This window comes from Nelusetta ayraudi, unplaced genomic scaffold (genome assembly GCF_046127955.1).
Source record: "Nelusetta ayraudi isolate G7.1 ecotype Tasmania unplaced genomic scaffold, CSIRO-AGI_Nayr_v1 ptg000042l, whole genome shotgun sequence".
Taxonomy (NCBI): domain Eukaryota; kingdom Metazoa; phylum Chordata; class Actinopteri; order Tetraodontiformes; family Monacanthidae; genus Nelusetta; species Nelusetta ayraudi.
Window position 1 is genome coordinate 6,505,001 of NW_027466092.1, and position 25,629 is coordinate 6,530,629.

The window sequence follows — 25,629 nt, forward strand, 5'->3', positions numbered from 1 at the left end:
AAAGCCACTGATAGCCGCCTTGGAGGATTAATTAATTACCGGATTGGTTTTTTTGATGCTCTTGTAGCGCCCCGAGTGGCACGGGAAAATTTATGCGAAACCCCCCACAGCCAGTTAATTAAGCGCAGCGCTTTGAATAAGTGATCAGCTTGACACTGGAATGGTCCCGCGCAAGTGCCTCGAGTGCCGCGTGTGTAAATAGAAATTACAGCGACGGCGGGGCGCCCGACTCCTCTGCCGGTGCAGGTTGCGTAAGCAGGCGCAGACGCCCGCCGCTCCTTCCTGCTAGCCGCTCGCTCGTTCGCCTATCTGGAATTGGGAGCGCTGGGCAGTCGCCAACCGACGTGTCGGTCAGGTGATGACGCGGTTTTCGCAAAAATGCGTGTCTGCATGAAGAATTTAGTAAATCAGCGAGTGACTTCCTCCTTTCAGATTTGCTGAAAGAAGTGAAACTGCGCTGGAGACGCTGCTTCAAAAACAAAAAAAATTCCCCCCCAAAAAAACGCAGCCAGTCTCTATCAACACGCGAGCGTTTGCTTGTCGGCTTTGTCTGCTGCGAGCCTCCTCTCTCTCTCTCTCTCTCTCTCTGTCTCTCTCTCTCTCTGTCTCTCTCTCTCTCTCTCTGTCTCTGTCTCTCTCGCTCTCCCTCCTCACTGTGAGATGAGGGGCCGGGTTGGACCTCCCTGACCTCTTGGCTCTCGTCTGCTGCCCGTGTGACAGAGTGCTGGGACCAGGACCCCCACCGCAGGCCCAACTTTGGCTCCATCCTGACCCAGCTGACAGCCCTGGAGCAGCAGGTGAAGGAGGAGATGCCGCAGGAATCCTTTCACTCCCTGCAGGACGACTGGAAGGTCGAGATCCAGGACATGTTCGACGTGCTTCGGGCCAAAGAGAAGGTGAAGCGCCGGGAACCCTACCACTGTTTTAACGTGTTGAGCTGGTGGGACTTTGTGTTTCACTGAAAGAAAATCTCCAGAATTGGTGAATAAACAATAGGTGATGTTGCTGCTAAAAACAAAAAAAAAGGACAACTTCATGGGATCTGATCCAGTGTGTTGATGCAAACAATCAGTACTGGCATACTGTACATGCGCATTTCTCCATAAAAAGGGTATTAAAATATTATAATAATAATAATAATAATAATAATAATAATAATAATAATAATAATAATAATAATTGATTACGTTAATGAAATTTAATTCACTTAATACTTTTTTATGTGATTATAGATGTGTAATTTGTATTGCTGTTTTTTTTTAGTGCTGCAACAGTAGGGTTTCCAAATTTCTATCTGTCTATCTATCTGTCTGTCTGTCTGTCTGTCTGTCTGTCTGTCATATCTTATTCAAGCTATAGGGTTTCCACATTTGGGATCAATAAAGTCTGCCTGTCTGTCTGTCTGGACCTTATTCAAGCTGCACAGAGATCCTTAGAGGACGTACTTACATTGACACCCATTGCTCTAAAACGTAAATATACGGCGAGCTGAGATGTTTGGCTGTAGCCAAAACATGCTATAAGTTATAAGCTAGTGGCTTCAGCGTTTGGGTTTGATTTCCACGCCACTTGCTCTGGAACTTTGTGAAAGCTGATGCGCGCAAGTCTTGCTTGGTCCAGGTGCGCCTGCACCTCGACTCACCTCACCTCCTCCCCCCCCTTCCCCCCCGCCAGGAGCTGCGATGCCGCGAGGAGGAGCTGAAGCAGGCGGCGCTGGAGCAGAAGTCCCACGAGGAGTTCCTGCGGCAGCGCGAGCAGCAGCTGGCCCAGTGGGAGCAGGACGTGTTTGAGCGCGAGCTCAGCCTCCTCATCCTGCACCTGAACCAGAACCAGGAGAAGCCCAACGTCAAGAAGAGGAAGGGCACCTTCAAGAAGCACAAGCTCAAGAGCAAGAACGGGGAGAAGATCAGCATGCCCCAAGGTACGCGTCCATCCCGCCGTCTGGCCTGTTTCGCTTGCAGGCTGTTTGGTTCAGAAAAATAAAATGAAATATAAAAATACCAGAGGAGCCGGAAAAGGAAGCCAGGAAGACAGTATTATGATGCAACTGTTGGACCTAACAGCCTCTGTGACCTGCAGAAGTCTTTAGCTAAGTGATCATCTCCCCTCACCTTTACTGTGACTGTGTGTCTGGCTAAGAAATAGAACGGTAGGAACAGACAGTCAGGGCAAAAAATACACCCGTAACAACAAGAAGGTGGCGTCCTGCAGTTTACATCCGCTGTTTTCCAACGTGTGTATTTTGGGCTGAGCAAGCATGCGTGAATGCACTGGGAGAGAGAGACTGTGTGTGTGTGTGTGTGTGTGTGTGTGTGGCTAGGTTTTTCCCAGCAGCAGCAGCAGCAGGGCGGTGATGTGGTGGTGGAAGCGGGGTGGTGGTGGTGGTGGTGGTGGGGGGGGGCAGGGGTGGGCAGTTGATGAGAGGGGAGAGTGAGCCGGCGGCCACGCCTCAACACTTCCTGCCCATGGACACACTGCAGTCGGCCTCTCACTTTCCTCCATTACATTATATTATATATTAGAATCAATATTGTGATGTATTGCCTGTTTCATGTTTGCACTGTCTGCACCCACGGGGCAGGTTTATGTTGATCCCACGTTCTCGCAAGGTGCATTTAAATCAGAACAAAGCTCAGGCTGGATTTAGCATTTGAAACTGGATGTGTTTGCACTCCACAGGCGGTGTTTGGAGATCTGCACGGAAAAAAAAGTCGAATATAGAACCAAACCTCTGCATTTACGCCCACTTTGTCTGCGTTTGCTTTGGATCCCTTCAACTGAACGTCCTCAGAATTGTTTGGGTCAGCGAATCGGTCGCGGAAAATGTTAGCGAAGACGCTAATGTTGAGCTGCGCAGCCTTTGCTTTGTCTCTCAGAGCAGTGAGTAGCCTGCTGCCGATGGAATGTGCTAATATTGGCTAATAGTGGCTAATTGCTGGAGAGCTTGGCTCATGTCTTGATAAGTGTTTTGTGGTGCTCTTAATGGTTGAATGAGTTGATTCTGAAAAGTTCTCCGCTGTGACAGAAGATGCTGTTAATTGGTGATGCAAACTATCATTTGCCTTAAGTTTTAAGTTTAATAAATGCTTCAATTATTGTCACAAAGTGAACCAGTGAGCCAAACCATTATTGCAACAATGTTATTTTACGGTTTCTTTAAATTTCACAATGTCACCCTGGGTCAGTTGTGTAATTAGCATTGTTAGCTTGTTGAATAGAGTAGCTGTGTAGCTCTTCTTCCTGGTTTTCTCTTTCATTTTTCAAAGATCTCTGAGGAAAATCGAAAATGTTCACTTTGTGACACCTGACGTTTTAGAACACGCCATGTCTCTTTAAAGGCCTGTTTGGCCCGAACTGCTTCAGTTAGCGGCTTAAATAGCAGCGCTTGTCTGAAACAACAGCAACAGCATGTGTTTATCCTTGGCAAGCCAATTTTTTTTTTCAAAAATTCCGCTCCCCCCAAAAAATGTAATATGTAGTTTCTGTGAATATTCCTGTTCTCACTGAACACAGAGACCGTGTAACTGCTGAATTTTGGCCAGCAATAAAATCTGTGCTTCAGAGCGAAACAAAGAAACTTTTTTGAAAAAAAAAAACAAGCAAAAAAAAACAAACAAACTGGCAACTCTCAAATGTACGAAAATGAAATTGAGCAAGGAGGGACAGTTTGTGTTGTCGCCTGAACACCCAGGTGGTCTAACATCTGCTGTGTGTGTGTGTGTGTGTGTGTGTGTGTGTGTGTGTGTGTGTGTGTGTGTGTGTGTGTGTGTGTGTGTGTGTGTGTGTGTGTGTGTGTGTGTGTGTGTGTGTGTGTGTGTGCTCCTGCCTGCAGATTTCATCCACAAGATCACGGTGCAGGCGTCGCCGGGCCTGGAGAAGAGGCGCAACTCTCCCGACCTGGGCTCGGGCTCCTCGCCCTCCTTTGGCCCGCGCTTCCGCGCCATCCAACGTGAGTGCAGCCGGTCAAATAAACGCGCCCGTCCGCAGGTAAACGGGTGCTACTCGGAGACGTTACAGGAAAAGGAGAGGGAGAGAGAGAGTGAGAGAGAGCAAGCGAGCGAGCGAGCGTGGGCTCCTGTTGCCGCCTCGCGTGCACAACAAAGCGCCGTGTTGCAACATTATTTCGCTCGGATTCCAAATTCTCTCTTTTCATGGCGCTCCCAGCCACCCACTCATCTTTTTTGTCTTCCCCTGTTTCCCCGTGGGCCCCCTCTCTCTCTCGCTCTCTCTCTCTCTCTCTCTCTCTCTCCCACCCCCACCCCCACCCCCCTGCCCCCCATCCTCCCGGCTTTACGGCTTTCTCTGCCTCTCTCTCTCTCACACACACACACACACACACACACACACACACACACACACACACACACACACACACAGACACACACCCTTTTCCCTTTTCCCTTTTCAACAGCCTGTTCCAGTCCAAATATTATCTGACTTCCTCTCAGTGCTCCTCGGCCTCTTTTTCTTTCTCTTTTTTTTTCCCTCCCCTCTCCGCGCCTGCAGTTTTCTCCTCCAGCAGCGGGGGGAGCCATTGAGCTGCATTTTCCAGCGCAAGGAGGCGCCGCAGGACTCTCACATGCGTGCGGCGGGGACGATGCGGCTTTGCTGAATTAAAAATGAGCAGGGAGGAGAGATCCTGGGCTGCAACAAAGAGGGAAAAGGGCAGCGGAGGGGCCGCAGCAGATTTACAGCGGCTCCTCCGCTTATCAGGCTCTCGGACAAACGCCCCGCGAACCCCCCCCCCCCCGCCAAGTTGCAGGGCGACTTAACAAAAAGAAGCCAAAAGGAAATTTGTGGTGGTAGCAACCAACAGACGGGCGGGGGGGGATTATTTCAGAACAATTACGCCGGGCGCCGGGAGGATCGACACGAAGGCGTGGATGTTGCGGCGAATGGAGCGTTTGCCTGCACAAGTGACTGTGCCAGTGTCAGTGAGTTTGTGAGAGCGAGGGGCCCGCAACGTCTTCACTGGATTTTCTTTTTCTTTTTGCGGGCGCGTGCACCTGCCGCACACACGCCTTTTTGTCAGGGTGACTGCAGAGATCTGTGCCCCCCCCAACCCTCAAAAAAAAAAAAGGAAAAAAAAAACATACTGGAAAAACAAAAACAAATTTCACACACGACCTCCTACGATCAGACTCGGCTGCTGTTAGTCTCTCCAGCTCCTGGTTGTGTCAGAATAGTCAGTCTGCTTCATTGTTTGGTGAGATGGTGTTGCAGTGCAGCACCAAGCAAGGCGGCAGGGGAAGGTTGTCACTGGAAGTTTCTGCCGCTCATGAATGAATGAATGAATGAATGACGTCTTCTGCTTGCCGATTCTTCACTCATTCACTGCAAAACGCATGTTAATAGATTTGGTTCAGACTGCTAATGGACCTCTGAGGGTTTCCTTAACAAAGCACGACGTGTATGTTTTTTAGAATCATTCCAAATGTCTCCGACCCCGTTTTGAATTCCATTGATTTCTTTTGCAAGCCCGCAAAAACAAGTATGTATGTGACTGAAAGAAATATGACTTCTGAAAAAAGGACGTGAAGAAGATCAAAAGTGAAGGAGGGAAAAACAATCTTTCAGTTCAAAAACAAACTAGAAATGACAGATTGAGCCACTTTCTTTTCTGCATGAAAGAATTTCAGGCCTTTGTTTGCGTTATCTGCTCAGATCAGCACTGTTAAAAGGTCCTGCTGCATGTATTTTGATCCTAGACTGCTGTGAGTCGACCTTGCATGATTGATTATGTTACAAAAAAACAATAGAGCGCCAGAAATCAGCATCCTTAGCCCTGTGTTTACATCCGGGAGCGAAAAAACAACAACATAAGCGTAGCATGAACGCAAGCTTTGCTAGACTGGAGAAATACACAAGGAAGCCATGAGGGGGTTTCTGGGAGATTTTGGGCTTGTTGACAGGAGCGTTGGAAATGTAATAATTGCCCTTAGTGACATCATCAAGGACTGGACTGCTTTTGCTCGCACCCTCTGAAAAGTGGAGCAAGCAAAAGAAATCAAACGGTGCGCATTGTATGACTTTTAATCAGGGCCTAAAATTCCGAGGGGGGAAAAACACTTTGAGTTTTCATGGATCTCAGAGTCTTGGTGGAAAGTCTTGTTTACCTTCTGCTAAACTTGCAGCGCATGCTAAGCGGCTCCTGACTGCGTGCGTTCTTCTGTCTTCCTCCGCGTTGTTTTTTCCTGCAGTCAGTCCGAGCGACAACAGCAGGACGTTTGCTTTGAGCCACGCCTGGGCCTTAGACGCCTCGTCTCATAAGCATGCCAATGGGGACCTGAGGTTGACCCCCCACTGGAGGCCCCAGAGCCCCAAAAGTCCTAAAAGTCCGAAGGTGCTGCGCCTGAGTCCCCAGGAAAACAGGTGACGTCCGTCGGTCCAAATGTCTTTTAGCCTGCTATCATTGTGCTTCACTGTCAGTTCACTGTTAGGTTTCTGCTCTACCACTGTTTTCTCTATTTGTAAAATGTCTTTGAGTTTTTAGGAAAAGTGTGACTGTATATAAATAAAATTTCTTCTTCTTCTTCTTCTTCTTCTTCTTCTTCTTCTTCATCTACTCCTCCTCCTCATCCTCCTTCTTCTGTCTCCTCTGTGGGCCTCTCTCCAGTTTGTCGATGCGGGCCAAGCTCCTGGAGTCGGACATCAATGAGAACGGGGGGACCAAGGACGACTTTGAGGAATACCGACCCTCGTCGCCGGCCCACCCTGCTCAGAACGGTACCGCTCGCCAAGCGCCACCTCTTCCATTAGTCTCTGTCGGAGTTCCCCCACCCGCCGCAGTGTGAATTATGAATAAAAGCTAAATAAATAATGAACACCCCCTCTCTTTTCTTCCTGAGTGTTTTTTCTTTCTTTCTTCCAAATGTAAAGGAGGAATGTCTCTCTCTCTCTCTCACTCTCTCTCTCTCTCTCTCTCTCTCCCCCCCCCTCTCTCGGCAGGCTCCTCTGTGAAGGACAACCTGCGGCTTCCTCTACCTCAGCGAGACTCGGGCAGCGAGGAGGGGAGTTCCTCTCCCGCCGGCTCCCCCAGGCCTGAGAGGGGTTCCCTGGGCGGCCTGGTCAAGGGCACCCACCGGGCCCTGCTGGCCGGCGGCTCCCTCCTGGCCTCGGTCGGACTCGGCCGCTGTCTGGATTTCCCTCCCAGGGTGCCCCCGCGAACTCACCCGTCCTCCCTGGGGGACCGCACCCCCTCCGAACCTGAAATCTCCACCCCCAAGCCCCCCCTCCTCCCGGACCCCGCGGTGGTGGACGATCTCATCACGTTCTCCACCTCGGAGCAGCTCCCCAGGCCGCTGTTGGACATCAACCTGCAGCCCCCGGCTCTGAGGCCCATGCCCCTGACGCCGCCGCCGCCTAATCCCCGCGAGAGGAGCGGCCGCCGGACGCCGCAGGCGCTGCACAGCCCCCAGAGCCAACGGAGCCCCCTGCAGCACGGCAGCGCCAGCCCGGGGGAGTGGGCCCTCAGCTCCCTCTGGAGTAACGGGGAGCTGGCCAGCGAGCCGCTGGAGCACAAGAGTGAGAGGCGGAGGAGGTCGAGCCAAGGCCTGCACGGCTCCCAACTCGGTCAGTCCTCTGGTGTTCTGTCCTTCAACATCCAGTCCGCTCTCTTTCTTTTCCACTCAGATTCTGACTCTGATTCTTTTTAATGCACACACAGCCAAGCTGATGGAGTTTATTTTCACTGCAGCTGGTAGAGGTGCCAATATTAGAACACAACATAGTTCTACATCCGGACAGAAACGCATTCAGACAAACACAAAGGCCATGCTTCACCCTCAATGTTCAGAGTTCAGAATGTTAATTGCAATTGGTATAAAACTGGATCCCAGTGGGGCATCCTGTAGGGTTAGTCATCTAAAAACACAAATGTAGATCCCTCTGTTGGCAGCCTCCTGTGACATCACAAAGGGCTGGTTTTCCGAAAAGTGGAGCAGGCACAAGCAATAAAAGAAAGACTTTAGGGAGTTTCTGGACACACAGTGTCTGCTTAAAATGCAGCACTGTAGCGACGACCATTTTAGCTACCTAGCTAGCAGAGCTGAACAAGGTGCCTATAAATACATCAATAAAAGTGTATACTGGCAGTACAATAAAAGTAGGTTGTTTTTGCTACCTTCAGAATGGTTGTCATAGACATGAGAATATACACGGAGCAATAAAGGTCTCGCTCCTTGTTAGCTGCCATATTTTAAGGAAGCCTGTCTGACGGTGCCCTAAATACCAAACCTGCTGTCAGGCAGGCTGCCTTAAATACCAGGCTTCCTTAAAGTTTTACACACTGGACCTTTAATGTTGGCTCCCGCCGACACACATTTTTGTTCTCTCTCCATCCTGAGGTAGGTTGATGTTGACGTAGTCACTCTTCCGCCGTTCTACACTCGCAATATTTAAGCATTCAGATTTGGGAAGCTCCGGTGGTGTGGACCTCCATCAAGTTGCATCATGATAGGAGAGTCGGAGTTGGAGTATTTCCATAGCCGGCCATCTCGGCTCCTGCTGTTTCCCTTCCTGCCGTTTGTCTCCCAGTTTTCTGAAAGTGCTCCTCTAAAGTGTGGCCCTGTTGAAAACCACACTCCACTCTCCAGATTGGATCCATGATGCTGTTTTTAATTTATCTCCACCATTCATCTGCCTTTCCACCGGAGCCCTCAGCATGTCTGGCTATTTTTCTTTTTTTGTAATTGGATCCAATTTTTTTTACGTTGAATAATGAACCTCTTCCTCATCTCAATGCACCCGTCTGCCCGCCGCTTTTTCCATCACTATTATGGCGCCTTTTTTCTTAGCCAGGTCTTCGCCGCGCCAGAGAAGCTCCAGCGCTACGGCGGGCTTTTTCATTTACATCAAAGCCTCTCGGCGTCCATTTGCATATCTCAGGTAACAGCAGGCCCCCCTCTAATACTAGCAAAGCAAAGCTAGCATCCAATCCTCTGCGTCCGCGCTCCCCTTCTTTTCAAGTCAGAGCTTCCTTTTTGCTGAAGATGAATCCGAAACAAGCGGCGGCGCCGCCGAGGTCGCGCAGGCAGGAAGTGCTGGATTTGAATAATCTGTCCGGCTGCCTCCACCGTGTCTCCCTGGACGCCTCGTACAGCAGTGCAAAACTTCGGCCGCAGCTCCAGAGTTTTCTTTTCTTTTTTTTCTTTTTTTTCTCCCCAGGTTTGATAGCATTTCTGCATGGAGGTGTGGCCTGTGTGAAAAGATGCGCGCACAGTGTATGAAAAGGAATCACAGCCGGGGGCGTGGGGGGGGTGGGGATGCAAATAATTCCATGTGAAAAATTCACACGCGCATTTGCACTTTGTTGTAATTCATGTCAGCGTCATGCTAACGTGGACGCGACCTGAGTATCGGCGACGCTTTAATTTACAGTCAATTCCGCCCCCCCCTAAACACACACACACACACACACACACACACACACACACACACCCTGGAGACTAATACTCATCACTTAGAACCACTGACACAGTTAAGCAGCGTAATGACGGAGGCGTGAGCGTCGCTTGTTTTTAGAGCGAGTGGGCTTCTTTATTTATTTATTTTTTTCCGAGCGCTTAAAGAGAGCCCTATGGTAACATTTCACACTCTATATCTGCTCCGTTTGACTCACAAAGCCATGGATTCTCCACAGAGAGCTTCTTAGAGCTGAGCCCCCCCCCCCCCCCCCCCCCCCCCCCGCCCCCGGTGCCGAGCGAAGACGGTTTGGCCGCTAACAGCCGTAATCTTGCCGAGCGCACGCGTGCATTACATTACAGCCGGGAAAAAAATAGAAAAAAACAACAAGAAATGTCAAACCGACGACGACCAAGACAAAAAGCTAAAATGTAATTAAGCTGCGAGTGTTGCGCAGCATTGTATTGCGTTTCTTGACTGCGGTGACTCACTCGCACAGACCAGCTGCCACAAGGGTGTGTGCGTGTGCGCGTGCGCGTGTGTGCGTGTGTGCGCGTGTGTGTGTTCAGGCTGTTCTCACGTGATTCCTGACTGTTCCGTGTCTTGGCAGATGCACCGCAGTTGGGACCTGCCAGTGCTCACGCCCCAGCTGATCTATTCTGAGTTCAGTCGGCGAACTGTCTGTTGTCGCTTTGCCCTCAGTTTAAATTTGCACTAATTTTTGTCAGTTCCGCGTGCTGTCGCTCCGTCTTTGTCTTCACCGCCGCGATGTCCTGCTCTCGTGTTCTGGTCGGCGTCCGTTTCACTGTGAAGGTTCGACGGAGCCGCAGAGTGCGTGAAAGGAAAGAGTGGGGTCGTGCAGGGGGGGGGGGGGTTGAGAGTCATTTTCAGATCAATCAAAGGACACTTTTGTAATATTTGGAGATTTTGAGAGGAAACGGCGACATCGGGTGGTCAGATTTTAGATTGCAGCGCTCTTTCACTGCCCCTCTTTCCTACCTCTCCTGAGCTTGCCTGTGAACTACAGTGGCCTGCGCACCCCCAAACCCGGATAGGTCGTTCACCTTCTTCTTCGTTGGTTTATTTGAGGACGCAATCAGTCGCCCTAATTATGAAACACGCCGTCAGGCAGGTCGGATTGTCCACACTGGGCTTCCTTAGAAACACAGTACATATACCTTGCCATATGTATATACTATATATACTGAAGACCGTTCTACGGGTAGAAAAACCAAATGACTTTTATTGTACTGTGAGTGTACACCGTTATAAATGTATTTATTTTGAGTGACTGTCTCTCCGTCTCCCGCAGCTCTGGACCTGCCGCTGTGCCAGGACACGCAGGACCCGGACGACAAGCCGTCGGTCCCCTGCTCGCTGCACCCCAACGCCGCCCTCTGGAGCCCCAAAACCCGGCGGCTGGAGGTCAGCGTCATCCCGCGGCCCCGCCCCTCCCCGGTGCGCTCCCGCATCGACCCGTGGAGCTTCGTCTCGGCCGGCGGTGGCGCCGGGGCGGGCTCCTCCTCGGGCGGCCGCAGCCCCGGCGGCCCCCCGCTGGGCTACCAGCCCTCCCCCACCAACCCCTTCCACAGCTGCGACCCCTTCCCCTCGCCCGACTGCGACCCGTTCGCCCTCAAGGCCGACCCGTCGGCCTGCCCGGACGCCGCCTCGCCCTTCGACCCCTTCTTTGCGCCCCCCTTCCCCACCTCCCGCTCGGCCCCCTGCTCCGCCAACGGCTCGCCCACGCTGCCCTCTGTGCGCGTGGCGGCCGACTCGCCGCTCATTGACCTGGGCTGGGCGCAGGAAGGCGCCCGGGAGCGAGCCCACCCCCGCCGGACGCTGGGGCTGAGGCCCTTCAGGCCCCCGACGCAGCTCCGGGACGACCGCTTCTGAGCCGCCAGAGCCGCCGCTCTCACGCGACTCTGTGCCGACCCCCGCGAACACACACACACACACACACACACACACACACACACACCCTCCCCCCACATCTCTGGGGGAGGGATTTTTGGAATCTTTTTTTAAACGCACAACCCGCCGAGCATCGGCCGTTTCGTTTGCAACTCTGTCTGTTCTCCGACGCCTCGGAAATCCAGGAAGCCGCCGATTTAAGAAGAAGAGGAAGAAGAAAAGGTGCCACTCGGGATTGTGGGACAGCAGCTGGTGCCAGTCTCGCTCTCTTTTCTCTGTTTCTCCAGCACTTTGAAAGGAGCCGAGCACGGATCGGTTGTCCCATCTCCAGATTCCATCTGACTGCCCCCCCACCTCCCTCCCTTCAAAGCATTGTGACAATGCAGAGGTGGATCAGGCGACTTGCACAGCTTCATCTGCCTCTACCTCTCTGCTGCAGACTCAAAGCATTCAGGACAATGGGAAAAAAAAAAAAAAAAAAATTGGAGTGCCTTAATTTTTGCGAGGTGTTTTATTTTATTTTGTTTTGTTTTTTAAGGGTATATATTTCTTTTCCAGGCTCCTTGAATGGTTAATCTGGTGCACAGGGAAGAGTCGTGCAAATCAGCCTGGCGGCGCCGCGCGAGAGGCGGAGACGTCCGCGCGTGGCGCTGCGGCCTCGTCTAGACGCCGCCGCGCCACAAAAGAGCTCGGCTGTTTTTGTTTTTGTGTGTGTGTGTGCGTGTGTGTGTGTGTCTGTGTGTGTTTGTCTGCCTGTTGCATTGTGGGAGAGAGCGCTCGGGGTCCCTCGTGCGGAGGCAAGACAAAGCCGCAAGCCGGGCATTCCACTCGGAGGCTGATAACATTCCGCTCGCATTCCCTGGGAAATGGCCGGGATTGCATGGATTGGCCGGGCTGGCAGGCGACACAGGGCAGGAAAAAGGGGGTTCGGGGGGGGTTATATATCGGTGAGAAGGGGGGGGCGGCGGGGGGCGGGGTCTGCATTCCCGACCAATGCCAAAGAATGCCGCTGTGACGGTGGAAGAGCTCTGACTGACTGAGAGGGTTTGCAAATATGTTGTTGCTTTGTCTGTTTTTGGAGCGCTGGAGTTTGGCGCTGCGGGCCCTGCATGGAGATCAAAGAAAACTACAGGTGAAGTCAAATGTTGTTTTTTTTTTTTTTTTTTTAAACGGTTATTTTGATGAATTCACACACCGGCGTTCTCCCCCAGCGGCCGCTGACTTGCCCAGGAGCCACAGACATCCACACTGAGCTTCCCACATCCTCTTCACTGTCCCCTCCTCACTGGCCCCTCACACTCCACCATCGCAGTGACACAGACAGTGAGTCATCATTGATAGGAGACCTCTAACAAGTGAGAAGTCACTCTGAGGTCCATCTGCCTTGTTCCCACCCGCTGGATGCTTCAGGGAGGTTCGGCCACAGGCTTTTAAAATGATTTTAAAAAATAAGTCAAAATAGAGGCTCAACTCTGCAGTATTGAAGTCACACTGATGAAAATATCCTATTGAAAATGTTTCAGAAAGGGCAAAAATAACGGAGGGTTTACCAGTGAGATAGAACAGACAGATAGAACAGACAGATAGAACAGACAGAGGAAATGTAGACAGAACTTGTTCACCTGCTCGGGCAAAAGGCATCCTGGGAAATGTAGGCCACAAATTGCTTCATCAGCATTTCTTTTTTGTTTGTTTTTTTCCTTCCAGATGAGCATAAACCTCCTCTCTGAAGGAAGGACGAGGGGTGGGGGGGAGGGGGGGGGGGGCACTCTGCGATGAGCCAAGTAATCCTACTGACAACACTGACGGCTGATTACGCCGGCAGTGAGCGTTAACAAAGGAGCGCAGATATTTGGTTAATTAATTTGCCCGCATCTGACAAATTGGCCTTCTCTGTCTGTTGGCAAGGTGCTGCCGTTTCCAAAGCTAAACTACTTCCTGTTTGCACAGAGGTTGAGGTGCCTTTCTTTTTCTTCTTTTTTTTTTTTTTTTAGCTTCCTGTCCTCTCTTGTTCTCCGTCAGCGGCTGACCGTAAAGTCTGACCTTCTCACTTGCTTTCCTCCTCAGTCCCAGTTCAAGTTCTCTTGATTGTAGTTTTGTTCAGTAGTTTAATACATGACTTTGCTCGCGAGCCTGCACATGTTCAGATCCGGCCTTGCTAAGTTTAAAAAAACAAAACAAAAAAAAAAGCAGTGCAGTAGCCATTGGACACTCGCTGGAACCTGGGGAAGTAGGATTGATGTCCCTTGTGGACAAAGGACCAAATTACACATTTATGGGGTTTATCTCAAAAACTGCTGGGAAGTTGAAACCCTATCAGTTAATTCAGATTTTTTAATATAAACACAAAATATAGACGGCATCTGTAATTATTAACTCTGGTGTTTAAACTAGCCAAGCAGGGTACGACAATGCAAACAACAGAGACAGAAAATGGCCACCAGGAGAGAGAGACGGGGTGCGTGCGTGTGTGTGTGTGTCTGGGGGGGGGGAGGGGGTTTGGTGATTGAAGCGACTGGCAGATTGCTTCTGTCGCCGCACGTCTCGTCGCCACTCCCGGCTGCCACTCAGGCTGCGTGCGCACGCATTCATTTCCCCTCCGTCCCCCACTGGCGAAATGCGCTGCCTGCCAATCTCCAGCAGGGCGGCGCACTTGGAGATAAAGATAGGGGGGACCTCCACCTCCACCTCCGCCTCGTCAGCTGGAACGAACATGAAGTCTCGGTTTGTTCTGATAGCCGTCTTATTTCTACAGCGTTTCATTGTAGCAGCCTGCTATTGATGCAGTTCCAAAACAAAGAGACCACAAGTTTTTTTGGGGTGTCGAGTTGATTTATCCCCCAAATACCCCCCTCCCCCCTCCCAGCCCCCCCGGCCGCTCGCTTTGCTCCTGACGTGTCGCCCACGAATCAGTGTTCTAGAGTGACGGCGAGTGAATTCTCTGCACGGCTGACATTTGGCCGTCAACTTTTTTCCAGGGGCCTTCGGCGGAATGCGGCCGGAATGAGAAAAAGAAAAGAGCGAGCGTCTCTTTCACCCCCCCCCCCCCCCCCTCCCCCCGCAGGCGGTCTCAGCGGTTTGCAGGGGTGAAATCTAATAAGGCGGTGCAATAAAGGTGCGAGTAGCTTGTAACTTCCTAGGCTGGCGTAGAGATGGTGTGGGGGGGGGGGGGGGGGGGGGGGTTGGGGGGGGGTTGTTTGGAGGATTTCTAAGGGGGGTAAATTAAAGCCATTATCCAGATAAGCTAGCTGGCTGTGCAGGGGAGATACAGTGGGGCTAATGCTACCATCCATCCGCCGGGGGTGGGGCGTTGTCCTCGCCCTCAAAGCTTCGCTTGACTTCGCAAACGGCGGCCGTGTTTACACGACGTGCGCTAACGATCCGATTCACTCCCAGCGAGACGCTAATTCAGCTGCAGCAGCAGCAGCAGCAGCAGCAGCAGCTGCAGCAGCAATACGAACACCTAATGGATTTGCACAGCGTAACTAGCGCTCAGGGATATTCAGGACGTAGAGGTAATAATGACGTAATGGTGCCGGCCGCACGTGAATCCCCTCTCCTCACTTTGCAGGCTAGCTCAAAATATTTCGCTCGCCGTGGTGATGGAGCCCCCGGTTTGACAACACAAATTCACAAAATGAGCCTGCAGATATTTACAGTGAGGTCTCAGTCAGCAGGCAAAATATTGAATAATGTATATTTTTTTTTGATTTGAATACTTGAATTTAAAAAAAAATCATGTTTTATTTTGAAAGCTCTTAAATTCCAGAAGGTGTCATCACATTTGTATTGGACGTTTTGTCGGGAGCGCCTCGATGTTTTGTCCTACTGGCTCCACTTGCTGTCTTTTCCCCCTCATTGCTTCAGGTGCCTCGCAGCCGGCCGTCTGTGCCGCAGACACATAATTGCGCTTTCCGGGCTCGCGATGAAAGCCCCAACACCTGCCCGCAGCTTCCGCGCGGCATTAAACAATGCGAAACCAAAGTGATCAAACGTGACCCTTAATCTGTCGCACGAGCGTCGCGCGCGCACCTGCGGGCGCGCAGACGGACGCCACAGCTGCAGCGAGGCGCCCGCCAGACGCGCTAGCTAGCTAGCGCTTGGCCTCCCAAAGTGCGCGCATTACTCCTAATTCTTTTGCAGTCTGCGCATCCAAGGTCACCATCTGCCGTCCTCTGGCAGTACGACTGCATGAACAGGGAGCGACAGTGAAAAAGCGGCGGTCGTTTCCTCTGTGGACGGCGCCGAGAGCTCGTGGTGCCGGCAGGCGCTCGGTCGGGGAAATAAACGTGTTTTCTTTTGTTTTTTTATCTGCGTGGTCATTAAGTCCAAGGCCCCGCGCACTTCAGTCAATGGCAGGCAGCCGCCCGGCGGCCGTGATTATTGTTCCGCCTTCCTATTGACACTCAATTACCTCGTGATCTTCCCGGGGAAACGGGCGCCGCTCAGACCGCAAATTTTCTGTCTCCGTGATTGTTGAATGAGCGCGTCGCGAGAGAGCGGTGTGTCGCGTAAACAGCTTAGGGTGTAGAAATTGGAGGGGCAGAAAAATGAATTGTCACTGTGGCGACAATGAGCGCGGTGAAAAGGCGGCGGAGCGGACGGTCCTATTGGCATTCTTCTTATTGTACGCCATCATGTATGTGTCAGGGCGCCGCCGGCTCCGAGTCTAAAGCCTCGCACCGCCTCGGAATATTGATCACTCTGCTGCCCCGAAGGCTTGTGATCTAATGAGAAATGTGGCTTTTTTTTTCTTTTTTTTTTATACAACCCATTGTGATTCCGCACCACCGTGTTTTGACTCTTGGGGTAAAAAAAACAATCATATTTAAAATGAGAGAAGTCATTCACAATTCCTAGCTAAATTAGCCCGTTGGATTGTGTACCGTTCGTAATTGAACCAGTGCGGTGTGTATCCGTTCGCTAGTGAACGGAAATGCAAATCAGCCAAGACGACAAAGTAAGCAGTGTAGTTGGTAGATAGTTGGACGAGGTGCATGCGTCACCTGTTTGGTCGTCTGATAGGTCACTGGCTAGCAAAGCGCTGCCAATGCTGCCGAAGGCGTTGATTTCCTGCTGCAGTCAAATACTGCGCATTCGCTTTAGCTTTCAAACGCAAACTCATTCATTTCAGGCCCAGTTTATTTTAAGTGAATCCATGCTCAGTACAGTACCAGCGTGAATCAACCAAAAGTTTGGTGCCCAACCCTGCCAGTCAGTTCCCCAAATCTACAAATTAGCCTAGAAACCCTTCAAAAATGGCAAATTATTCAAGAGTTCTGTTTCCCTCTGCCAAGAACCAGCTGTTGAGTTGAGCCCAAATAGCAGTGCGGAGAACATTCTGATTCAGCGAGCAGCAAAAACTCTCAAGCTTGTCCAAATACACAGTGTTTAGTCATTATTTTCTTGCTCTTCTTATCCCATCTCTTCCACCACCCGTCTCCACTCAGGAACCTTCCCTGTGGGCCTTCCTCTGTCTCTCAGCCTTTAACACCATTGGTCCAGTGTATCCAATTGGTCTAGTGTATCCAATTGGTCCAGTGTATCCAATTGGTCCAGTATATCCACCATCCCTCCTCTGCATTCGACCAAACCACCTTGGCCCTTTGCCGCTGCCGCCTTAATCTGTAAAGCGCTCAACGTTAGCTGTCCCTCCATTGTGCTTAATCCTAATTCTGTCCACCAGTCGCCCCCCCCCCCCCCAGCCCCCCTCCTCAAGAAAATCTCCAACACTTCAACACTTCCACCTTCTTTCTTTCCCTCTGTTCAAAAGCAGACATTATAGCCGGCCTCACCGCTGTCTTGCAACTCTTCCCAATCACCCTTTTTTTGTTGTTGTTGTTGTAACTCTGATGCAAAAAGTAAAGTGCTCCTATAAACTGCCTGATTATAAACTGTCCTAACAGGCTCCTGCTGCCCCTCCTTATTACATGTCTTCCAGTGCACAAATACATTAATGGATTTTTTTTTTTTCAAAGCTGGGGGGAGTTCTTTAAGTGTTGGTGATCTCTTTTAGGTGCATCCTTGGGCTCAGAATAGATGAACTCTAAATGATCCACAGAGGCAATTTGAAACGGTTTAGATCTTGCAAATCCTCATGAGTCACTGGTCAAATCTCCTCCACTCACAGCATCACAGTACTGTGTTAAAAAAAAAAAAATACACACACACACACACACACACACACACACACACACACACACACACACACACACAAAGACGCCCCCCGTCTCACACACACACACACACACACACACAGACACACATCCACATTCTGACTGCTTTCTCCCAGCCTGCGAAGGATATTTCTCGAAACGAAAAAAACTGATTTAAAGTGGGAGGGGCTTAGCGACGCTTCGGAATGGCCATCCTATTTTTTATTTGCTATTTTTCTTGACACTGGATCATTTCTTTCTCTAGATGGCCACAGACGCAGTCTACATCAGGATGTTGGATCCGTTTCTTCACGTGTACAAAATAACATTTTGAGAGGTTTTCACTGGAGTATTTAAGTTGTGCGTATGGGTGCTTCACATGAGGCCGCTGAACTTCACATTCCACTCCTTCAGTTTGACCAAAAAAAAAAACTACGCGATCGCGCCCTCTTTTCCACCTTTTTTGTGTAGCAAGACAATTCAACAAAACCGCTTCCGCTATGACCAATCACAGTCTAATGTCCCTTTGGGGCACCCATACTGATTTTTTTATTTTTTTTCATGTGCATAAAACTGCTCGATGGAGATGAGGAACCCTTCACGGCCCTGGAGTGGTGAATACGGTGGACCCACTCTTGTCTTATTGTCAATTTGCTTTTATTGTAATCGTTCCGGATTCGTGTCTGTGTTTCATTTCGTGTCTCGGCGCAAAACCGGGCGACGCAGTAACATAACTGTTGCATCGCCCCGGCACACATTTTGACATCTCTCTTCTCAGATAGCGCCTCAGCTCAGGCGAGTCGCAGGACCCTCGTGGTCGTCAGGCTTTGAAAAGACGTCGTTGTGTCATTTTGTTTTATTTTAAGTTTTTTTTTTTTTTTTTTGTGAAATCTCGCACTGGGCTGGGCCTAATCAACTGTTTATAGTTGTTTTTTTTTGTTTGTTTTTTTAAAGGGGACTATTTCTTTAAACAATATGTGAAAATGTTTTTATTTCTCTTGACTATTATAAAGGGTTTTAACCTGTGGAAAATGAAATAAAAAAAAAAACAAAACAAAGGAAATGCTCAAAAAGAGATGAGACCAAATAAAATGTAACACTCCTGAAAGGCCCTGCGTGCTTACTTTCATTTTAGGAACCCGAATCAATTCTCCAGGGTCGCCTCACATTCCGACTCTGTCCTTCAGTAGACGCCGTCAACAAAGAGCATGTGGAAAACATCCAGTTTTTTATCATACTTGATTGATGGTAATTGTGTAATTATACGTGTTAAATGTCATTATCATGCACTTTGTTGTGCTGGCTGCCATTTTACACTCTAATTGGGAGTGTGTGAATTCCCCCTGTGTCATGTTTGTAGTCAGCTGTGGAAGGCTGTGCATGTAATTACCTCCCTTGTTTAGTTTCTCCTGAGATGTCAACTAATTATATGATGATCTCCAGTTGTTGTGTGATCGCAAGGAAAGTTTTGATGCTTTTTGAGAAGACGCGTTGTAAATTTTGGGACATTTTGAACTTTTTTCTGTCTGCGCCGTTGACTTGCCTTGATTCTGAGGTTTTAAAGACCTCTTTTGAAATTCACTTTGCCAATGTTCAGTGTCGTTTTAACAATGATGCGGGTCTCTCAGTGAGAAGTCCAACGTTTGATTGCCGCACTCCACTTGCAAAGAATTAGTTCTGAACTCGCTGAAAATCAGCCATTTGTGATGTCACAGAGGACGCTGGTACTTCTTCCAGGTTTAGTGCAAATGCCACCAGCCAAGTGCTCGCCCACCCTCGTTTATGTCTCCTTCCAAACATGGCAAGAATTTGCAGGAATGAGAAAAAAAAACCTTCCAGAAGTTTGGGGGTGCAGGTTCGATAATAAAATCTGCAAACCAGTCAGGAATGAAATATCAATCATTGCGCGACATCGCCAGTCTCCACAAAGCTTTTGATCGTCATATGATCAACATGGACTGCTACACTGTTCCTAGAGCAGTGACCCCTTCGCCAATCTCGGTCCTGATGATTGCCGAGGGTTGGTTTGATGTGGGAAACGTAGGCAGACCACAGGTCCAGGTCAATGATGGTTTATTTAAGTTTCCTAACAACATTTCCTGACAGAAATGGGCAAATAATCATTCAGAAAACAAACAAGCAAACGTTTTACGCCTGTTGACCTGGATATAAACATACTAAAACTAAAACCAAAACCAGACAACATCACAGTCTCGAGCTGTCAGCATGTCCTCCTCCCACCAGCAGCACCCGAGTCCCACTTGTTCCCTGATTAACACCTCTCCACCTTATCACTGCTTCCCCAAGCGGTAGCAGCTATAAAGCCACAGAATAACAAAATATGACATGACACCAACAAAACGTGTCAGAAACCAATCTTAATTTTTCTGAAACGTTTTTGCCAAATCTTAAATAAAGATAAAAGGTCGAGCAGTTTTCTTAACGTTGGTGCCGAAAAGCTCAATGTGCAGCACAGCATTTTGTCGGATAACTTCTCTTCAATGGCTATTTTTTTCCTCCTGGATTCCACAGTCGGAATACTTGGTCTACTTGGTTCTAATTAAACTCTGACCGACAATTCTGCACCGCAAGTAACATGAAATGTTTTGTTATTTCCACACCATCTTTGCACTTAATTTGCACTCCATAAAAATGAAATGGCTCGCAGGCTATAATCGCAATATGCAAAGCATTTTCTATTTCTGACAGGGTGAAGACAGCAAGTGCAATGTGACTGTGACTGTTTTTTTTTTGTTGTTGTTTTTTGTTTTTTTTACTATACGTTGCTTTTCATACCATTATTTTTACTCCTTTAACATGCGACTCGCCATCTGGAGTGGAAGGATGTGACGTGGCAAAGGGAAAAGTAAAGGCCCCCAATGAGAATTCAATCTGACAGAAGTTTCACAAGGAGAAGGCGAAAGTTTTGATTTTCGACGAACCTTTTGTTTGCTTAATTCAACCACTGGACCAATTAGATTTGTTTCTGCTTGTCGGCGGTGGGCCACAGCCAATCACACAGTTGATTGGCTGTGGCCACTCATGAAGGTAACAGCTAAAAAGAGAAGAAGCCACATTCACCTCCTGGATTCCTGGTCCAACTTGAAGGAAGTTGATTGTGGATACAGAATCCAAATGGAATTCTGAGACACACATTAAGACTTTGTTTGGGGTGAAATTGAAAGGGATTGGCTTTTGAGTGGGAAAAAGTGCACCTGAACGCACCGCTCCCTTCACGTATCAATGTTCTTTGCAACGGCTGGTTTTTGAGTACTTTCTGCACTGGCATCGTCAGACAGACTGCCAGCAGGCAAAAGAAACGGAATCTCCATCTGAGTCCAGCGTCTTCAAACACGAGACACACAAACAGGTCAAGACTGTCAGTCAGCTGGATAGAGCGGGAGAATCGGCGGCAGCAGCGAGAGAAACTCTGCGTGCCGGCCGACCCTCCGCTCACCAGGCAGGCAGGCAGGGAGGCAGGCGCAGGGCTCTCTGCGGTTGCCATGGACACGGTGAATGAAAGTCTTTCCAGCCCACTGGTGTGGCTCTGCAGTGTCTACAGACACGGCGCTGAAAGACCCCCCCGCCCCCCCCTGCCCACACCCACCTCCTCCTCCCCCAGCGCCTTTTTCATGCGGCCTATTTGAATATATTATGCATGCAATTTATTTTTTATACATTTTACCCTCTTAACAGAATAAATAGAAGTCTTTAATATATCATGCTGCATTATTATGCGCGTGGCTTTAAAGCATATGCGTTAACGCAGCCAATGGGAAAACGGTGTCAGCGCAGGGGCTTGCTTGTTTGTTAGAATTAAATCTGCATTAACGGCAGCCGGGCGGGCAGCCGGGCGGGCCTTTAACAGCTTTGACATGCTAACATTCATCCTTACATGGAGCACACAGCACACACACATTTCCATGTCTGCAATTTTCACGTCTTTTTTTTTTTTTTTAAAGTCATGTTAATGTAGAATCTAGTGTTTCTAATGACCGCTAATACATGGCAGCCCGGCTACCCTCATTCCAGTGAATAGCTGAAGGTTTCCTACGGTGCAAAGTGAACAGTGCCTCTATGAAACTGCCCGAAACAACGTCAACCACTTCCTGGTTCTGCTTATTGCTGTTCTTTTTCTCTCTCTCTCTACATTATGTTGCTTCTTTGAGCAGTGCAATTAAAGTGCCAGTTTTTCCACGTTGACAAGATTGCAGCAAGCTTAAAATACAAAAAGAGAACAATTCAAGCGCCACCCCCTCCACATGTTTCCCATGGATCTTGGACCAAATGTCTCAATTACTTAAATATCATCATGTTTACATGCAGCAGATGCACTCATCGTCGGTTTCACTCACTAATCTATCTGCCTCCTAATGGTCAGGGTCTTCAGTGCACCACAAGAATTTATCTAATTTGCCGTTAATGACGTTCTTTCGCCTGAATTTCTGTGTGCTCCTTTGCTTTTGAGGTGAAAACAATGTGTCTTGTGGAGCTATAGGGGAAAGAAAAAACAAACAAACCAAAAAATGACACACAAACAGTGTGTGAGTTTTCCATATGCTGCTAATGACAACATCTGGAAATAACTCAGAATGTTTATGCATGATTGTTAAGACAGCAACATATTAGCTAAACACAATTATAGTTGTTTACTCTATTAGTGCATTCTTATTCCACGTGTTATGCTACAGTTTTTAATATCATGAAAAACATTTATGTTTACCAAGGGAACATAAGAGCGCCCAGTTATTTGATTATGTTATCTCCAGATCAGAAGTTAATTATTGCTGGTTAGCGGAGCGGGATTTCTGGCGGAGTTGCGTTCGTTTATCTTGTTATTGTGGCAGAAATGCCATTTTTCTTCTGTGATTAAATGAGAACGGTATAAGAAAAGTAGACAGTGGCACTTGGCTTCCTGCCAAGTGCCACTTAGAACACATTTTCTAAGCATGGAGTAAACAAAAGAAGTAAAGACTGAGCTTTCAGTTCACTGACAGATAGGGAAGCATATTACTGACAGAAAACATGGAGGAAGTGAGAGTTGCAAAATATGACACCTTGAAGGGATGCATTGTGATGTGCGTAGCTGCAGTCTGAAAAGTATTCTTTTTACCTTTCCCACCCACGTCGACTCTAAAACTTTAAGGCACATTAAATAAACATAAAGCAGGTGTGCTGCTGACCAGCTGGTGGCAACAAACAAAGGAGATCCTGTTGGCACATGCCGCAAAACTACCCACAATGGAACAGTTAGTGTTTGAATGGCAGTAAAGGTATAAGTTTAAAGTGCAGTCCTGATGCATTATACATGGAATACATTTAGAGAAGAACACCGTGTGTTTATTGATTTTATTTTAAACATGAGTCATCTGTCTCCGACCAGAAAAAAACAAAACAGACGCACATTTCCAAAAGGCCAAATATGGCTTGAGGTCCTGCAAGGACTTTAGAAAAGGAAGAGGAAAATCCAGCACCAGCGCGGTTCTATTTAGGACAGGTTGTACCACAGAGCTCACCGCATGAGCACAATACAGATCTCAGTGTGACAAATCTGCAACCGCGGAGAGAAAGTCATTGAACAAAAAGGTGTCCTGGATTTTTCACACTGAGCTGCGTTCCTGTGGTCAGAGGAGCCAAAAATGTAAGGTTTGGCCTCAAAAAGAAAGAGAAAAGACAAAAAAAAAAAAAAAACTGGAGTTCCTCCTGGGAGGAAAAGCAGAAAGAGCAATCCGTAGAAACAGCATAGCCTCGTTCACGGTGTGAGGTGCCGCTGCGCCGCCTACAGTCTGTAAATCCGTCTGTGTTTTTCTTTGTTCTTTTGATTATGACTGCTAATAGACAATAATGAGATGGACAGCTGTTAGCATTTCAATAAGTCAGTCTGAGAGATGACCTGAGGCTTACAAAAGCAGCGGAGATGGAAATGAGCTCTGCCAGAGGCACACATCTAATAAGAAAGGTGCCAGCACATCAACATGAGTGTGCGTTTTAGTCGGCGACTGAAACAAATGAATGAAGGTCTGTAATGAGTGTTTACAGAAAAAGTCTTCTTTAATTATATGAACAAGCTCCAGGTAATAAGTTCTCCCTCCTGACGTCCTCTTTATTTCTAACACGATACCTTTAAAGACATACTAAGACTGTTTTCATCACTAATTCTCTCGCTAATAATAAGGCGAAAGAGCAGGCGGCCATATTGCACCAGCATATTAGTCTTTAATTTGCAAGGGTAAATTGGAATGGACTGATTAAATCATAGCTTAATTCTTGTTGCATTTTAATGTCACATACCTGCAAAGTGTAACAGGCCTGTTGCTTTTCGGGGTAATCACTGAGGCACATCATCTTCACATTTGAGTTGCCATGAGCCCCAGACCAACAGAAAAAAAGTACAAGTTTATCACTGTTAAGTCAATTTTGATGCATTTTTTTAAGAAAATTACTAGTATTAAAAAAAAAAAAAGCAAAGCGTTTCGTTGTCACTCATGAACAAATAAAATGTCCACCGATTTTTAGCTGTGAAATGTCGTACTTAATGTCAGTGGAATCACCGCTCTGAGATGAAAAATAAGGTTTAGTGGCTTCCTCGACGTATAAGTGAAAAGTTTCTTTATCCACTCCATATCCCTACTGTTGTGGCTTGACCCAAAATGAACTGCTTTAATGCAAGACGTCTCTGAATTATCAATGAACTGAAGAGGCCCTTTTTGCCCCCCCCCCCCCACCCCCGCCCCACCCCCCCCGCTCCTCTCCTATATTTACAAACCTCACTTCTTTTTCAACCCAAGGCAGTCTTGCGCCCGTGCTATATTTCCAGTAAAGCTTCAGAAATATTTTCTGCCAGAATGCCTCCAACTCCCCAGAGGTCACAAACTCATTCTTGCGCACGTAGGAGGTGTAAATCAAATCAGCGAGCCTGTGTTTAAAATATAGAGCTTCTAATTAGTTTCAGAAATAGCTTCTCAGCGGCCCCTCGTCTGCGGGGGAAATGCAACTTCTGCGTCCCTCTCGGCCGGTCTGAACGAGGCTCATTGGTCAAAGCGCGCTGATGTGAGTTGATGACATAAGATGAAACATGAAACGACAAAGGCTCCGTATTCATCCATTCACGCAACTGATGGTCCAGCCTCAGATCAATGCCGCCTATTAGAACATGTCGTAATGATGCATGCTGTCGATTTTCCACCTCTTCTTTCAGAAAACATAGTTTAATTCCATAATGCACTTAGCGTTGAAGCCACAGCGGAGATGAAAAAGACGCCGACCTCATGTGGTGAAGACGTCCCCAGTGGCCTAACAATGTAAAACCAAGACGGGTAAAGCCAAGGACAACAAAGCTCCAGGAAAATGAAGTTCATTTTCGCTGTAACACCCTACACAATTTGTCATCACCTCTAAAAAAAAAAAAAAGACACAGCATCCAACCACGTCCTGATTGTCAAAATCTCTTGCGGGTTGCGCACGTCTGCCGGGTGGTGTGGGGTGTGTGTGTGTGTGTGTGTGTGTGTGTGTGTGCGTGTGTGTGTGTGTGTGGGAGGGGGGGAGGGGTGGGGGGGTACAGTCAGTTGCGTTTCAGCGGAAGCAACCACCAGAGGGCAATGTGTAAGTGCACAGGTTCCTCTTGGGGACAGCTACTGCAGCAGCATCCGCCGCATGGATCCTCTAATCTATTCCATAAATTACCAGCCAAGCCGCCTGCCGCACCTCCCAACGCCGAGCGGGAATTCCGCATCAACATCGTGGAGGGGAGAGGGGGGCGGGGGGGTCAGAGGTCGAGCATGATCCGTCCCTCCCCTGTCATCTGAAGCTGTGCCCCCTCCTCCTCCTCCACCAACCCCTCCCCCCCGGCCCCCCGGTGATCATGTGCTGCTGTCAGAAATAGCTTGTAATGCGTCTGGAGGGGGCGGGGGGGTAATGATGTTTTGTGGGAGAGTGGGCCGTCCCAGCACTGAAGAGCCACAGTGTGAGACTCAGGGGTTGGGGGTGGGGGGCTCTGATTGACAGATTGAGATCATGGAAATTCGCAACAACAGGTCTTTGTGGAAATGCACATGGAATTAAAGCGCTAGGCAGTCTGCACGCCTCTGTGTTTCGGGAAGCAGCACCACGGACCCCGAGTGGAAAAAGGTGTGTGAGTCACTGAAGGTCGTGAGTCAACACA

General features: G+C 48.8%; 2 protein-coding genes across 3 annotated transcripts in view; both read left to right on the top strand.

Moving 5' to 3' along the window:
* Positions 1-25,629, top strand: part of LOC142893398 (equilibrative nucleoside transporter 2-like) — a 279,352-nt gene that overhangs the window by 85,688 nt on the left and 168,035 nt on the right. The gene's annotated exons all lie outside the window — the stretch shown is intronic.
* LOC142893397 (mitogen-activated protein kinase kinase kinase 11) overlaps positions 1-25,629 on the top strand; it is a 395,948-nt gene that overhangs the window by 26,472 nt on the left and 343,847 nt on the right. Inside the window, exons 4-10 of one of the 2 annotated variants that reach the window (XM_076033946.1) lie at positions 721-896; positions 1,675-1,921; positions 3,833-3,949; positions 6,201-6,372; positions 6,617-6,726; positions 6,949-7,572; positions 10,715-11,326. In XM_076033946.1, the coding sequence (XP_075890061.1) occupies positions 721-896; positions 1,675-1,921; positions 3,833-3,949; positions 6,201-6,372; positions 6,617-6,726; positions 6,949-7,572; positions 10,715-11,295 (2,027 nt within the window). In that variant the 3' untranslated portion in view covers positions 11,296-11,326. Of the gene's footprint in view, positions 1-720; positions 897-1,674; positions 1,922-3,832; positions 3,950-6,200; positions 6,373-6,616; positions 6,727-6,948; positions 7,573-10,714; positions 12,040-25,629 lie in introns of those variants that run through there. The other variant, XM_076033945.1, reaches the window with a different exon arrangement.